Source organism: Diuraphis noxia, unplaced genomic scaffold, assembly GCF_037042655.1.
Source record: "Diuraphis noxia isolate RWA-SAM2 unplaced genomic scaffold, SU_Dnox_SAM2 contig0002, whole genome shotgun sequence".
Taxonomy (NCBI): Eukaryota; Metazoa; Arthropoda; class Insecta; order Hemiptera; family Aphididae; genus Diuraphis; species Diuraphis noxia.
Window position 1 is genome coordinate 68,432,301 of NW_028301712.1, and position 16,602 is coordinate 68,448,902.

Sequence of the window (16,602 nt, forward strand, 5' to 3'; positions counted from 1 at the left end):
TTTGATAGATTGTGTATGCTAGTGTTAAAGCTGTTCGGTTTTTAGAGACAAATATATCAAGGATATCAGGTCGTTTTCGTGGTGAATTTGGCCAATATGTGGAGTTTTGGGGAGAAATTATTGAGTAGTTTTTGTAGATGCAAACCTGTCTTAGAGAATTACCTCTGGGTGAGTTTGAGTGATATCTCCATTGAGTATGTTTCGCATTAAGTCACCTCCTACAGTAAATTGATTTCCGAGGGTGTTGAAGAATTGCTCAAATAATATTGGTGAGATTATTCTGTTATGGGGGGAGGGAGTATTCTGCAGAGATATAGGGGAATGATCTAATATAATTTGTATGGTGAAAGATTGTATGTGGGGTTCACTTAGTTGAGAGACGTTTTGAAAGAGATTTGTGGATTTGATTAATATTGCCGCCCCTTCGTGTGCGGTTCCATCTGGGTGGTTTGATCTGAGTATTGTGTAGTCAGAAATATGTATTTTTGTTCGGTTAGTAAGGTGTGTTTCGGAGGTGCTATGAGTGCTATGTCAGTGTGTTTATTGTGTAAATGAAAGATCGGCTGTATGATTATGAATACTATTGGCATTCCAAAGGAGAACTAGTAAAGATTTAGAAGTTGGGGTATTATTTGTCATTTTGTGCTGCAAGTTTGACTAGAACTGTTGTAAGAAGGGAAAGGAGTGGATTTATAAGAGCTTGGAAGTTACTGATAAATTTAGATAGTAAAGACCTGTGTTTGGCTGATTCTTGTCAGATTTTGGTGGTTCTTGGTTTGATGTTACATTCGCATATGTTCTATTGTGGGAATATGAGGAGTTGGATTCCGCCGAAGAAGCTTTTGTGTGGTTTTTGGATTGAATTGGTTGTTGATTGAAGTTGGATGAACTTGCTTCTTGAGTTAGGATTGCGTAGTTTTTGAAGTTCCTTGTGAATTTTATATACCTTGTAGTTGGCAGGGTGTTCACCTTGGCAAAGAGCACATTTGGCTGGAAGATTGAGGGGCTTTCGGCACGTTGAGGTGGGGTGATATTCGGCACATCGAACGCATCTTGGCGTATGTGCACAATATGTTTTTGTATGACCATATTCCTGACAATTAAAACATTGGACTATGTCACGTCTTTTATATGGTTCTTAAATTTTTATCTTGGTATGGAGTAAGTGGTTTACATGAAGATGTCTTTATTTAATTCAGAAGGTTCAAGGTCGACGAAAAATATTGGTAGGTTTATTTTTGTGGATTTATGTAAGAAATTTGTGATTTGACGTACTTGACAGCCGATTTCTTTTAGTGCTGTTCTTATTTTTGCTGTGTTGGTTGTTAGTTGGAGGTTTCTGATTACTATACGGTAGGCTTTGTGTTCTTACATTTGAAAGGTAGGGAAGTTTGCTTTTTCCTCTTGAAGGAAGTGAATGATTGCTCAGTAGAATTCTGGGTTTTTCGTTTGGATTTTGAGATTGTTAATGATTGACTTAAAAGTGAAGTTTTTAGGACCAACGAGGTCTATGAGTTCTGTACGTAAGCTTAAAAAGTCTAAAATTCCTTTTTGTAGGTGTAGGTAGATGAGTAATTTTTGCCTGTTGGGAGTTTGATTCGGGAATTGGGTTTGATGCGGTTGTGTCGACTTCAATTGATTCAGTTTGCGATAGGACTTTAAACCGATTTCTTGATGTAAATAGTTTTCTCGGAAACTTTTTGGTTACAAATTGTTTGATGTCGGTAACAATTAGTTACTAAAAGGTTACTAAATGTTGAAGTTGGTCTGATGTCGATTGGACATGGTGGCGGGGGGAAACATCATGTGAAGGTGGGTGCTTTTTTTCCAACAAACATGTAGCTAGCCCGTATAAAATATAAAATGATTGCCCTAATTATTATAGATTATCTTAGTTATTATAATAGTGGTCCATAAACACAAATGCAATAATTGTTGTTTATTATATAGATTGTATATATTATTATACCTTATAATAACCCTATTAGTTATACCAAATACAAAGAAATCGTCTAACAGTAAGCTCCGATGATTTCTATCACTTAAAATTTTGTGTAAAATAAATGATACTTAATCTTTATGACGTATATATGCTAAATATTTATGATATTAATAACTATTCTAAGTGTGGTTCTGAGTGAAAGCATAAATCTATAATATTCATATAACAATAATACTGTTTAACTATAAGTTTAAAAAAATTATAGTCTATAACTCTATTCTATTATACTATATACTCTTACTCTTTAAATATATTATGAATGACTGAGTGAGTCGGATACTTATAATGATTCTGATTAAACTGATTAATTTGGAATTTATTTTATAGGTACCTATTTTTTTTTTTAAATAATAACATTTAATTTATACAACATAATATATCATAGACAGACAAACCGTCTCCGCTCAGAATCGTTTTCATATACAATGAATTAGTTATTGTGATAAAATTTAAAAATTATATAAGACGTAGGGAATTGAAATATTCACCATGGGGTATACTATTATTTTAAATATGATAATAATCTTTTTAAAATATTTATGCCACCAACCTATTACTTATAATGACACTATTTTGTAGATATTGCCTAGTATATTGTTTACTTATATACGATGTACAATATTTTTGGTAAAAATTAGTTCATTCTATCGAATTAAAATTAAAAAATGACATTATTTATCTAAATATATATTTTATTATAAACGTTATTCTTAGAAATAATTTCTGACTGATCCATCTCTTTCGTTTAGAATCATCTTTTGTACGCAATAATTTATAATTATTACTTATTGATTTCAAATTGAACACATTTATGATAGTAGTTCACCTACATGAGTATTTTTAACGTCAACGCGTTAATTAAATTTACATTTTTATTTCGATTTGTTTTACGTTCTGCATGTTGAAAAATTACAAAAACAAATAAACAACAATAGGCTCATACACAAAAAAAAAAAAATAATAATGATTGAAACAAAATTAATACACACATAAGTTAACAACTTTCGATAAAATAAGTTCATCCGTATTTTTTACATAATACGTACCTATAATATACGTCATGGTTAAGGTCATACCTGACTATCAACGTAAATCCATTCTATAAGATCACAAAAGTTTTATCTGTAAATCTCGGATTTAATAAAAGACTAGCAGGTATGTGTCAGATAATATAACATGATTAACATTTTATAGAATTGTGGGTCTCATATATGTATTATTTCTAAAATATTACAGTAGACTGCACATATTAAACTTTTGCCATAAAGTCTATTAGTTTAATAACGTACAGGGATAATATATTTAGTTACCTATACAGAAAAACTTCTTTCATATAACTAAGTGAGAAATGAATTTTATAATATTGAGATATTATTCGTTGAACTATAGATATTAATAATTAGTTTATACATTATTTTATGGTTTTTATAAAAACACTTCATTTTATAGCTGTTAGGTACCTACCATAATTGCAATTGTTTTAATGTTAATAACAATTTGACTGTTAATGTAGATTTTTCATGTTATTTAGTTTTTTTATTGGTTTGAAAAATTATAATAAACAGAATATCGTGTTAAATGTTACGTCATATAGTAAGACATACATTTGGATAATATGTATTTTATTTTTAATGTTAAATCATGTATATTTCATATCAGTAAAATGAGAAATGATGACTTATTAATTTAGTAGTAATATTATACTGACTAATGATTATAATATAATTTATATATATATATATACCATATTCACAGGAATGCAGCCAGAAATAAAAAAAGTTATCATTGTAAAAAAACTGGCCTTTTCATTCCAGATAGATTCTAAAAAAATTTCGTCGTTGACATTTCGAAGGGTCCCCCGCCCAGAACCTATATATTTTACACACCCGACCTGCATATTTATTTATTATTTTTGATTTAAAACACATTTAAATCGTGTCTTGTAACACGAATAACTTGCATAGAGGAATATTGGTTTTATATTTGTTTTTTTCATCAAATTTACAGTTAATAATGTAGTTTTTAAACCCAGTAAGCTACCGAGAAAAGTAAGATGGATATTGATTAAAGTATTCTGTTCTATAACAGAATAACTGCGTTATTAAAAATGCATGTTATTCATATATACAATAAATAATATTATTAAAATTAATCGATACAAATAGCATTTATTTATTACTTATTAGGAATTATAATAGATTATCCAATATACTAATAAATTTTTATCAACGAAACAGAACTGGGCAGGCTAACTATAAATGAAATTCGCATGTATAAAAGTATAAATGTAAATAATGAAATAATTGAATCGATTAATATCCCTCTATATCAGAAAAAAAACATGAGATAAAAATAGAATAACTATACAGTTTGATCTGATAATTGTATTTACATTGCAAACACATATCCAATACAAATATATTAATAATAAATCATCTTCAGTCAGAATTGATTTTTTGTAAACGAGTGCAGACAAAGCATATTTAAATACACTTAACTGACATTTTTTGTATACATCTATACAAGATTCATGCTGTCAAATTATAACCAACCTACTTGAAACTGCAGCATGTCTGATCAATATATTTGCTCACTAGTAGTGTGTAGCATTTACACTGTATTGTTTTAGTTAGTGGATTAAAAATTTGTAATAACCTGTATTTTTTTTATATAATATAATATAAATGAGTAAATATTCACTGTACATTGTGTTGAAGTTAGTAAATAGTTAGAAATTAAATATATTTAAATATTTATCAATTGTAATTCATTGAAAATATATTATAAACAAACACATACATATGTAAGTATATTATGACGTGTTCAATTGTATAATTAATTATGCAATACATGAGAAATTAATTTATGATCATACAGTTATAACAGCTGATTGAATAGGTAATTTTGGTTTGTAAACATTTGTTATTTAGTACTTATTGTTTTTAAACGCTGCTAAAAACGAAATATTTTTTAAAACAAATTGTTTTTTTTTTTTTTTGATTTTTCGTGAAAATTCAGGAAATTAATGGATGCATAGACCATTATTATAATATGAATAAATATACATAATTATTGTTATAATATTGTAATTATAATCATATAGGTTGTAGATAGCGTATAAAAAATATATTTTTTTTTTTATTCAATCTGTTTCAATCATATAAAATATAATGGTAATTGTTGATACTTGAACAGCAATGTTCAAATTGGAACAAAAATATAGAGTTGACTAACTAAGCTAATCTTAGATTATAAAAATCGTTCCACATCGGATAACATTTTACAGTAATCCCTAGCATCCCTACACATATACACATATTCTAAATTAAATAATAAACACTAAATAAAATAATTATAATATTTAGAAACTTATTGTTATTATAACACTTATTGTTTAGTGTCTTGTAGTAGATACGTGGTATTTTGATGTGTGCTATTTGTGAATCCACTAGAAATTGATTTCGTAATTACGTTTAGTTATACAATTATGAAAACGAAATATATCATTGTGCTGTGATATAGGTATATTTCATAACGTCGTTGATCGTCATCGACGATAGACCATTTTCCGAGTAAATATTCAATATTTTTTTATACTAAAATATATTTTTCAAGTCAATAATTATGCTTATATGTTATAGCTACGACATTATTGGTACCGTATCAACTGTCATTGACGATAACCGTTTCTTGGGAAAAAATAACCATTATTTTGCTAGAAATAAATGAAAACAAAATCCAAATACACCATTAAAAAATAGATATCCCCAGGGTGGAGGGAAGTTTTTAGCACTGAATTCAACGTTGAAATCTATGAAAAAATGAAAGCAAATTCCGTTCACCTACTCCTTCGCCTCAAAATCCAGATTTACTATAGTAAGTATAATATAGTTATATTATAGTATATTATAGTAAAATATTAATATTCAACATTTTAATTTGTATTCAGATATACGCACAAGGTACAACATAAGTGTTGTAATCCGTAATTTTTCAAGTAATATGAATTCCACTATAGGTGATGTCAGGATAATTTAAATTAAAAATAAAAGTTTAATGCCTACCTATTTATTATGATATAATATATAAAACACTGATTTTATAATATGATCATAATATTGTGTCTTCTATCAAAGAACTGGCGGTAATTACATCGAATTTTTTTATTTTTAGTGTATACATTATTTGACTGTAGCAACAACGTATATTATGTAAGTATATGCGAATTTATATGTTCAATGTATTGCAACATAATATACGGAGCCTTCAAGTATTCTTTCGACATATTTATATTATAAAAAGGTTTGGAAGTAACTTTATTATAAATAATGTTGTTTTCTCGTGTATGAAACTACATTAACCTGTCAATTATTTTTCCATACTAACCCTATGAGCGTAAACGATTTAATCTTGACATTATTTTTAAAGTAGGTTGATATATTCTAGATTGGCATTATATTTGTATAAAAAATGTAAAAACGAAATGCCAATTTGGAATTTAATGTATAAATTTTTAAATAAAATATCAATACAAATCGTGCCTACTTTAAAAATAATGTCAAGATTAAATCGTTAACGCACATAGAGTTGGCATGGAAAAATAATTGACAGGTTAATGTATATTTGTATACACGAAAGAACGTAAAACTTTTTTTCGAAATAAAAGAATTTGAAAAGCTTGTTCTTATTATTTTATACGGTGAAAAGAAAACTTTACTGAATAAGATTAAAAATAAGGTATCTAAAATCACAGGCTATACTATGTGCGAAACAAATTTATTTCGTTAGAATTGATCTCAAACCGAAACTTTTGTATACTTGGACATTTTTAGTAAGAAAAAACGTGACGGTTCACACGGTGAGATTATTATTATTTTTTTAATACGTGATTTATATGTTCTCCAATGACATCATAAATAACTCTGTAATGGAAACTTTGAGTGTTTTAAAAAAAAAAGAAATGAAGAAAATGGTTACGTCCTTTTTTACCGTTGTTAACAAATAGCTTGATAATTTCATACTGTTGAATTAAAATAATAAACCAGCTAATTTGTATGTTTAACTAAAAGATTTAAATAATAATATTTTTCGGTAACAATATACAGGGTGATTTGACAAGCTTGTCCCCAATTTTCTTTTAATAATAATGTTTCTGATTTTTGGAGTTTTTTAAGAAAATTTAAGAATCATATTTTAAAATACATTGATACTATTAAAACAGTATCTTGGGGCTGATAAAAAACGTATTTTTCCTATAAAATGTGAGTTAGATATTTTTTAAAACTCTAACTAGTAATTTTTTAGTTAGCTGAAATTTTGTACTGTGGATAACAGGCAGAGGATAATTGATTGAAAGTTTGAAAACTATGTAGGTTAAAATGATTTTAAAGTTTTTGTTATTTATATTAGTCCCATAAATCTTTTATATTTGTTAAAATTGTTTGAATATAACTAGTACTAGAATTATGTCAGGTTGTGTGAAAAATTGGTTAATTTAATCGTAGGCCACTAAATCATGTTTAAAGGACATTAGATTACTATTGATTCATTTAATGTTCAGTGATTGTTCTCGCAATCCATCATGAGTATCACGTCTATTTTATATTTTATGTAAAACTATTATAACGGATTATTATCCTTAAAATTAGATATGACATCGTAAATTAATAAAAAAAACATATTTTAAGATATTTCATTATAAAAGGGAGGTTTTTATTTGAAAAAATGTAGGTAGGTAACTCTATTGCAACAGAATATATAGATTCTCTGCAGTTACTGATCATTTTCTTGCTTATCTTTTTTTGATACAATGATATAGATTGACTTTTACCAAATTTCGTATTGTTATATTACTTGTCATTCAGTATCTATCCTGTGTATGCAATCGAACAAAATTGTTAATCAATCTTATGGACATCAGCTCGTGTATTTATTATTATTATTATGATTACCTACAACTGCAACTAACTACGTTTATATGTAGCATAAAGAATGTAATTTGTGATAACTGATTTACATATTCTGTTAATGGAAATAGCTAATCGTACATTTTATTTTCATTTTTTATACATTGTGTACTTAAATTGGAATTATTATAGTCTAAACACTCTAAACTATTAAGTAGTGGTCAAATGATTGTGATATGGTTCATTATTTTTTTTAAATCTTCTTTTTTATTTTAGAAAATATAATTTATGGTTATCCGCTCTTGAACATTAAATAAAAAGATCATGGGTTAATTAATCCCACCATCCACCAGACCACTCCATTTGACCACTACTGAAACTATAAAGTTATACACAATTATTATTTGTATTTCAACTTTGTGGTACCACTACCACAATATTATTAGTCTCGATAATATTAGAAGATTAATGTACATTTTTAAATTTATTATTTTATTTTTATTTTTTAGTTTAACAGTTTTGTTTTTGGTTTATTTTCAATATTTGGAATAGTTATGTCAAATATTGCATTAGTTTATTCAGTTTATTGTTAATATCTGCGAATATTTAAACGTATAAATAGACATGTAATGAGATAATGTCATATTTATAATAATTTTGCAACAAGAAATATTATGTATTTAGGTATTTTAAATAATATGTATTTAGAAGTATGTATGTAGGTAATTATGATTCGTTTATGAGTAACAATACTATGTGAAATTTTTGCACTTAAAAAAAGAAAATCCGCATAAAAGGCATATGCAGCTTAAGTGTACATAAAACTCGCGGTAGTGTTGTATTTTAATACATATTTTCTCGTAATAAATATTAATTATTACCATAGGTGCATGCATAGTTTATAAAAAAAAAATGCAATTTTTAAGAGAATGTCACTGTAACACATAAACTCAAATAATTGTGTTACAACAGTCAGATTTATATAAAAAGCAGTTTTTGAAATTCCTCGTTAAATTAACTTACGATCTACATATTACTAAATTTTTTTTTAGATATATAGATAATCGCACAGTAAGTAGTCTTGAGACTTCATTAAAGACGAATATGAGCCTAATCCAAATATTAGTTTATCGCTTAAAAACTGCATAACTGTCAAGTCTTAAAACTCCATGATGGTATTGTTACGCATTAATGACAAGTTGAAAACCATTTATAGTTTAATATAATTCAGATATTTGTGTGATTTGAATTTGGATTTTGATTTTGATTTATATTTTATTTGTTTTTATTCGCGATTGTAATATTTTATCTTAATCGATTGCAATTAAATACGTTGGTCCAAAATAAAAATAAAAATTATGCAGCATATTGATTCTACCCATCTGTCAAATTTAAATCCTAAATGTCTTATATGGATTCTCAACCAAAGTTAATACGAAAATTTAAATATTTTGTTAAGTCATTTGATAATTACTGTGGCATACCTTTTCAGAACGTTGGTGGTCGGATGGCTGGGACGAGCGGTTGGCCGATCCGTGATGGACGGTGCCGTTGAAGATGGCGGCTCGTCGATTGGCGGCAGTCCGTCGTAGTCTTCGTGCTCGTCACGACTATGGTTCAGCAGTCGGCCAGATGTGGCCGCTGATTCTGCGTTACCCGGTGGATCCGGTCGACCATTCATATCGGATGACGAAGCCGGAAGTTGGTGCAGGCGATGCTGCATCGACTTATTGTTGTCGTCCCGATCCATTTCGATCTTCTCGTATCGGTCGAACGGATCGGCCTCGATATTGCCATTATCGAGTGGACTGGAAATTGGAACGCCACGAGAACTGGTCGGACTGCCTTTGGACCGGATGGCCAACCCGCACAGAAATATAAGGCAAAAGGACAGGACCAGTATAACACCGACGATGAGCCCTGGCAGGGCGTACCGGTCGGCGCCCAGTACCAGTTGTGGAGACCGCTTGACCACGACCACAGTAACGTTAGATCGGGAGCTACCAGACCGGTTCTCCAGCTCGCAAGCGTAACTGCCACCGTCCTGGGCGACCGCTGACACGATGGTGAGGTTCGTGTACCGGCCCTCAGTGACTGGTACGCTACGACCCGTCTGGCCCAGTGGCCGGTCGTTGCGCGTCCACCTGGACGACGGTATGGGCACACCGTACATGCGACACGACACGGTGGCGTTGTCGCCTTCGGTGACTACCACGACGGCCGACACGGGTACCGAGTGTGGTTCACAGGCGAAGTCATCCAGCTCGAGCTTGTCCCACGGCGTCTTGGCCAGCCGTACGGGTGTCTTGCAGACAGGCGGCGCACCGAACGGTACGTTCCGCCTGACCATCCACTCTCGGAGCGGTCGCAGTTTGCACGAACAATTCCACGGGTTGTCGTTGAGCTGGACGCCGTGTAGTCGGGCCAGCGACACAACCGTGGATGGCTTGACGTCTCGCAGCTGATTGTTGTCAAGCCGGAGCCACTCGAGCGAGTTCTCGAGGCCGGAGAACGCGGTGGACTCGAGCAGTGCCACTCGGCACCCCGACACGTCGAGCCGGACAAGTCGCGGGACGTGAGCGAACGCACCGTTGGGCACCTTCATGATCGGGTTGCCGTTGAGCCGGAGCTCTCGGAGTTCGGGGACCGACTCGAGTACGGCCGACGGAACCACCGGAATGCTGTTGTGGCTCAGATCCAGCTCGACGAGGTTGTTGAGCTTGCGGAACGCGTACCGGTCCAGTGCCTTGATCCGGCATCTGGACAGGTACAGCTTCTGCAAGTTGAGCAGGTCGGCATCGGCGAACGCGTCCTTGCCCAGCCTGTACAGCGGGTTGTCGTTGAGGTCGAGCAGTTGAGTGCCGTAGTCCAGGTGCCGTGGCACGGTCGTCATGTTTGCCGACGCGCAGATGGCCGACTCCTTGCCGCTTCGCCACTTGCACTCGCACGCCGCCGGGCAGTCTGCTCGCGCACCGCAAACCACGCACGCCCACAACATCAGCAGCACCACGATCAGTCCGCCGCCGGCCATCGCCGTCGCCGACGTCGGCGCCGGTGACGACGGCTTGCGATTGACGGGCGCCGCCGCGACGCGCTGCACCGACTCCTCCTCTCGTCGTCGCTTACGACCAGGGTCGCCGCGCCGGTCATAATGCAGTCCGCGAGCTGCAATCGTACCTGCGACAAAACAACCAAAACCCGATGATTTAGTACAGTGGTCAGCTAAAACTCAAATTACCAACGGGGCCATATATTTATGTGTCAGAGGTTCACGGGAAAAAACATTCTGCCGTAGACCTTTTACTTCTTTAAAGATTGACAAATGGTCACAAATCACTTCATTTTTAGCTCATTATGATTACTACGAACGCTCTTAACGATAATAGGAAAATTAGTAACGAGTGATGTAAGAATAAAACATTACAAATTTTATTTATTACGATTTCAAACGTGTCAACGTTACCAATCGTTATGATTCTTCGCATTTCCTGATTATCAGTATTATAATCAGTGAACAGTGTTGGAGAAAAAATGTTTTTAATTTGATCTTATAGAAAAAAATTGACGTCTCGCTGACATAAATCAAATATTCTCTGAACATTTGGCCATTTATACAATCAACTGCGTTGAAAATTAAAACTATAAATTATAAATACATTTATATTACTTAATATTATTTATATCAAAAATAAATAATATAATTGATTATTTTGAAATTATTGGATTTGCTCATATTGGATAATACAGAAAAGTAATTAGTGTAATAAAATAAATAATGGTAATGTTGGCTAATATTACTGCAGTTATGTTTTATTAAAATTATAAGAAAAAAAAACCCACCATATAATGATTGTAGGTTAACATTGGAGCATAAAGTGCAGCTGGCTTTTATTTCACATTTTTAGATTCTGAGCGGAGCGAGGAATGTATTGGTTTTACAATGATGTTTATATCTTTTTTATTCTGTAAACACTTTTTCTCCCTCTAAACTTGCAAAAAAGTATCAAGTGTAGCATCTTTTCTGAAAGATAATGTTCTTGATCTGGTACTTTAGAGAGGTCATCTTTCGATTTTCGAAACGGTACTCGAAATAAAAGCGGTTAAAGAAGAAAAAACGTACGATTTCACGGTTCTATAATATTATTAAATAATTACGGACGACGTTTTTTTGTTTTTTTTTTTTGAAATTTTAACAATATAATTAATATAGTATAACATATCCTAGACTGATAAACTATCTCCACTCAGAATCGTTTTTCGTATACAATGATATTACATAATTGAATTCAAATTTAATACCACTCATTACAGTAACCCACTTGTAACCTACTATACTGCAGAGCGACATCCACTTACTTACACGATTTTTTTTTTTTTTTGGAGTTATACATTTCTAAAATACCGGGAATTTAATACAACCTAACCTATAAATTTACCAAAAATATATTTACCAGGCATTTTCCCATCATCGCTACCATCACGTGACTTACAGTGTTATAGCCTACAACTGCAGTAGCCTTGTTTGTGCGGTACATCTGATTTAACTCGTATATCAAATCATATACATTATTATTACTCTTTTCACCACGTGTGATACTTATTATTATTATACGAACGTACGTTAAAGCACTTTCTGTAGGTACCTAGTTTCGAAAATTCTTAAAAAAAAAAACGTGCGAAGCAAGACATTAAAAATACGAGAGCTGACAAAAGAAAGACGACGAGTAAATGTATGCCCGTGTGACAATAATTAAGATGATAACGATTTTTCTCCGTCTCCACAGCCTCTGATGCTGCTGCAGTGCGTGGTTGTTTGTGCCACCGCCGCCACAACCGGGCTACCGACTCTGGTTCGAACCTGACCTAACCGCATGTCGCACGTACCCGTACAATATGTACCACACGGATATATTATATATATATATATAACTTGGCGCGATGGCGGCTCGAGAGAAAAGAACATTTTGTCTCTTTGCCGTCTGTAATATCATACCTTATAACGACCTACCTATATTATATTCGCACTATTGTAAAATTTAAATAATACAGCCGTTGTCCTGTTTTATATATACGCTTTTAAATACCACCGAGTCGACGAGGGTCGAGGACCACCGATCTCTGCGGAGAACAGAACATATTATTATTAATATTATTATGCCTATACTTGCAGCTACTGCAAGCGATCGTTAAAATATTTTCTCAGCAGGTCTTCTGTCATCAGCTTGGCCTCGTTTCTGTGCAAATTCGACCTACAGTAGTCGACGACCGACATTCCTCGCGATTATTCTATACGACCATTGATTAATTTTTTCAACTCGACTAATTGAAATACATTTTTTTTTTAAATTTAAATTATAATTTTTTAGTAAGAAGTAAAATAACAAAAAAAAAAAAAAATAATAAAGCTCTACGAAAATGTTTTGCGAAACCAACGAACCTCATTAGAAGAGGACTCGCTCAATTTTGGTCGTATATATAGTAAAAATCATTAAATTAAATTCTAAAATTGAATGATTGTGAAAGTATTTCCCGTGGCAAGACGATGCGTTTAAAAAAAAACATTTAAATTTCGAAAGTTAAAGGTCATTTAAAAATATTGAAAATATGTTCGCTATTTTTAACGGAATAACATAACGGACGATATATTGCAAGGAATCGTGAAAAAACGCACCGTCTTGACTTTGGAAATATTATCACAATTTAATTTTCTTAATAAATATATCGTATGTGCCGTCTATTCATAATCCACAAATATATGATCTGCTGATGATTTGAGTTTGAGACCTTAGCACCATATCCATATAAGGCACAAAAGTGTCTGAGATTTTTTTTTTTTTTTTTTTGGGGGGGGGGGGAGGGGGCTGAAGCTCAGGTTTATATTTGACTCTTTATTGACATTTATAAAATGTGGTGTATGTATGACATTAGTTTTTTATCTCAACTTTGCGTATTATTTCAGTTTAATAATAAAATATTAATAAATGCTCGTATTTTATTTGTTGTTCGTACATGTTTGTCGGTAGTTTTCACTCGCTTTGATGAATTATTTTGTCTCTTTTTTATTCGTTACGCATTTGTATACCTTGTGTATTTCAATTCGTTTCCCACCATCTCTGTCGGAAATAAAGGACTACAAAATAAAATTAATAAATTAATAATGAATTACATAATATCAACCGGTTGAATCAGTTGTGGATCCAGAATTTGAAAAAAAAGGTGGGAAAAATTCGCTATTCCTTTGTTACTTACTTGAGGACACCCCTTGTTTGACCATTTGTTTTGACGGTTTAACTAATATTTCTTACATCGATATTTCCATGGTAGTTTTTAATTTTTTAATCTCTTAAAATTCTACCACACACATAAAATGTTGGTTCATTATTCGTACCTTAAATATTGTTCAGAAGTTATGATGTAGTCTTTTTTTTAAATGTTTATTCGATAAACAATTCTCACATAAATAAATATATTACTGGAGAAATGTAATCGATATAATTATGTACCTCCCTATCACATGGTTATTGGATGCACCTTTTCTACATCAAATACGAGTATTTCGGACTATCATATCCGATTTTCAACCAATTTATGCGCATTCCGGTTGACAGCAACCGAACGATTAAAGTATATTAAGACATCGAAAACCTTATTTTCGGTCGTATCACATGGCCGTAAATTTAAGTACTAATACCTCCTCCTTCTACAAGTGAAAAAGAAATAAAATTGGTCGAACAACGGAAAAACGTAATAAATTGCGACAACAGGACATTGAACAGATCTCCTTCGATATATTGCTACGCTCGGGTTCACACGTGAATGGAATTATATGTAGGCCAAAATATTACCATCTTAATTTTGTTTAACAGGGCATTAGTGTTTACAAAAGTCTTTTAAAAACATTGATGTACGGGAACGTTATACGGACATGGTAATATTATCTAAAAGATATTCTAAACAGGACTTGAATAATGGAATTTATATTGTTAATATTGAGTGATTACCTATATGATTTCTAAAAAAAACTGAGTCTTTAAATATTTTGTATTTAACCTAACTTTAACACGGCGCATCGTTAGGCAATAGAGGTACATAAATGTGTGTAATAACATAATAATATTATTGCTGTTTTTAATTAATTTGTTTTAAAATGGTTAGTGTGCTAAATAATTCCTAATATTAAATATATTATATACTTTTATTGTAACTTGTGATTGAAATAGGTTCCTTCGACGTCTGTAAAGTATTGATTTAAACCATATAAACACAATAAGGAAAAAGCAAGTGGTGTCAAACCTGGCAGGCTATTCAACAAACAAACGAAAACGTAAACGGAAATTCGTGATTAAGGTTAAAATCTATTACCCACCTTTTGTTAGTTGAATAATTGTGGTTTATTTTTATCGTTTACAAAAATAGAACTATAACATATCTGTATGTCACATTTCGTATGTAATTTTCATCATTAAGTTTAACAAATTGAATGATGAGATTATTTATAATTGTTACCTGTAAGTTGCATACGTATTACCAGAAATAGTTAATAATTATCCAACGAGATAGTATAATAATATTACAACTTTTAATTATTTAAATAAGTTTGTTTACCATTGTATTTTAAATCATTAAAACAACATAGATTTTTAACTTTTTGGATGTATTTTTGTAATAATATACATTATGCTGACAATATTTACGGATATAAAATATCTATGATTATATAGCTGATCCCCGTGCAATTCGTTGCCTTTATCACATGTTATCATAAAAATATACAAACATCTGTACCAAATACCTCGTCATGTTAGATGAAACTTGACTAATTTATTTCATTAAAGCTTTTAACATCAAGACCATATAAAAAATTTGAACTTAGCTTTATACTGTTTGTCAGGTTTTACTGTGCGAAGACAATTTCCTCAGCGTACATTTGTCCTGTATATATGTATTGTATGATAAAATATACGTAACAATGTGGGGAACAACCTTCGGTCGATGGACTAGCGTATGCCAAATATGTTTTACGATAATCTTGTAAATAATATTGACAATCTAGAATATAAATTAGAGTCAAAATCTGTCTTGGATTATATGTGCGGAAATTACCATTGTTAAAATTCCGTCGTGCATAAATACATTTAATAACGGTTTGAGGAAGAGAAATAATTCCTAACATTATAACTACAAACAAGTTGAAAGATGAAAACAACAATTTGCAAACTACAAATGTGATTCAGGTGGATCTAAATTATCAAAATCATCAATAATGTGATATGTGAATTAATCTCGAATATAGTCAGTTTTATTCGGTCATTTGGTGTGGAATTCACCATAAATAGGTTCAAGTTGATCATTATAGAGGACATTGTCCAGTCAATTTTGAGTATTGATGATACGTACGCTCACTTTAAAAGTGTGAAAGTAAAATGTGATTTGGGTAGGAAAAACTTTACAAATGTATGGAGTTCAGAAATCCAACAATACTATTCTGCTATGCTGCTATATTTCAGTGCGAGATTACATCATGAAGTATAACTGTAAAAAATAGTCAAGGAGAATAGAAAAAAAAAAAAACACATAGTGAATATTTCAAAAAACTTAAATTTAGAAAAACAGGAATAAAAATAAAAAATCGATACATTGTATTTTAAATTTGAGAAGAGCAAACAAAAACTAATCATATTTTAATAACTATAT

At 31.7% G+C, this 16,602-nt stretch overlaps 1 protein-coding gene across 3 annotated transcripts in view; it reads right to left on the reverse strand.

Annotated features, from left to right (window-relative positions):
- kek3 (leucine-rich repeat, immunoglobulin-like domain-containing kekkon 3 protein) overlaps positions 1 to 16,602 on the reverse strand; it is a 189,234-nt gene that overhangs the window by 13,412 nt on the left and 159,220 nt on the right. For all 3 annotated transcript variants that reach the window (XM_089220247.1, XM_089220246.1, XM_089220248.1), the window contains one exon: positions 9,393 to 11,085. In XM_089220247.1, coding sequence (XP_089076373.1) covers positions 9,393 to 10,939 — 1,547 coding nt within the window. In that variant the 5' untranslated portion in view covers positions 10,940 to 11,085. The remainder of the gene's footprint in view (positions 1 to 9,392; positions 11,086 to 16,602) is intronic.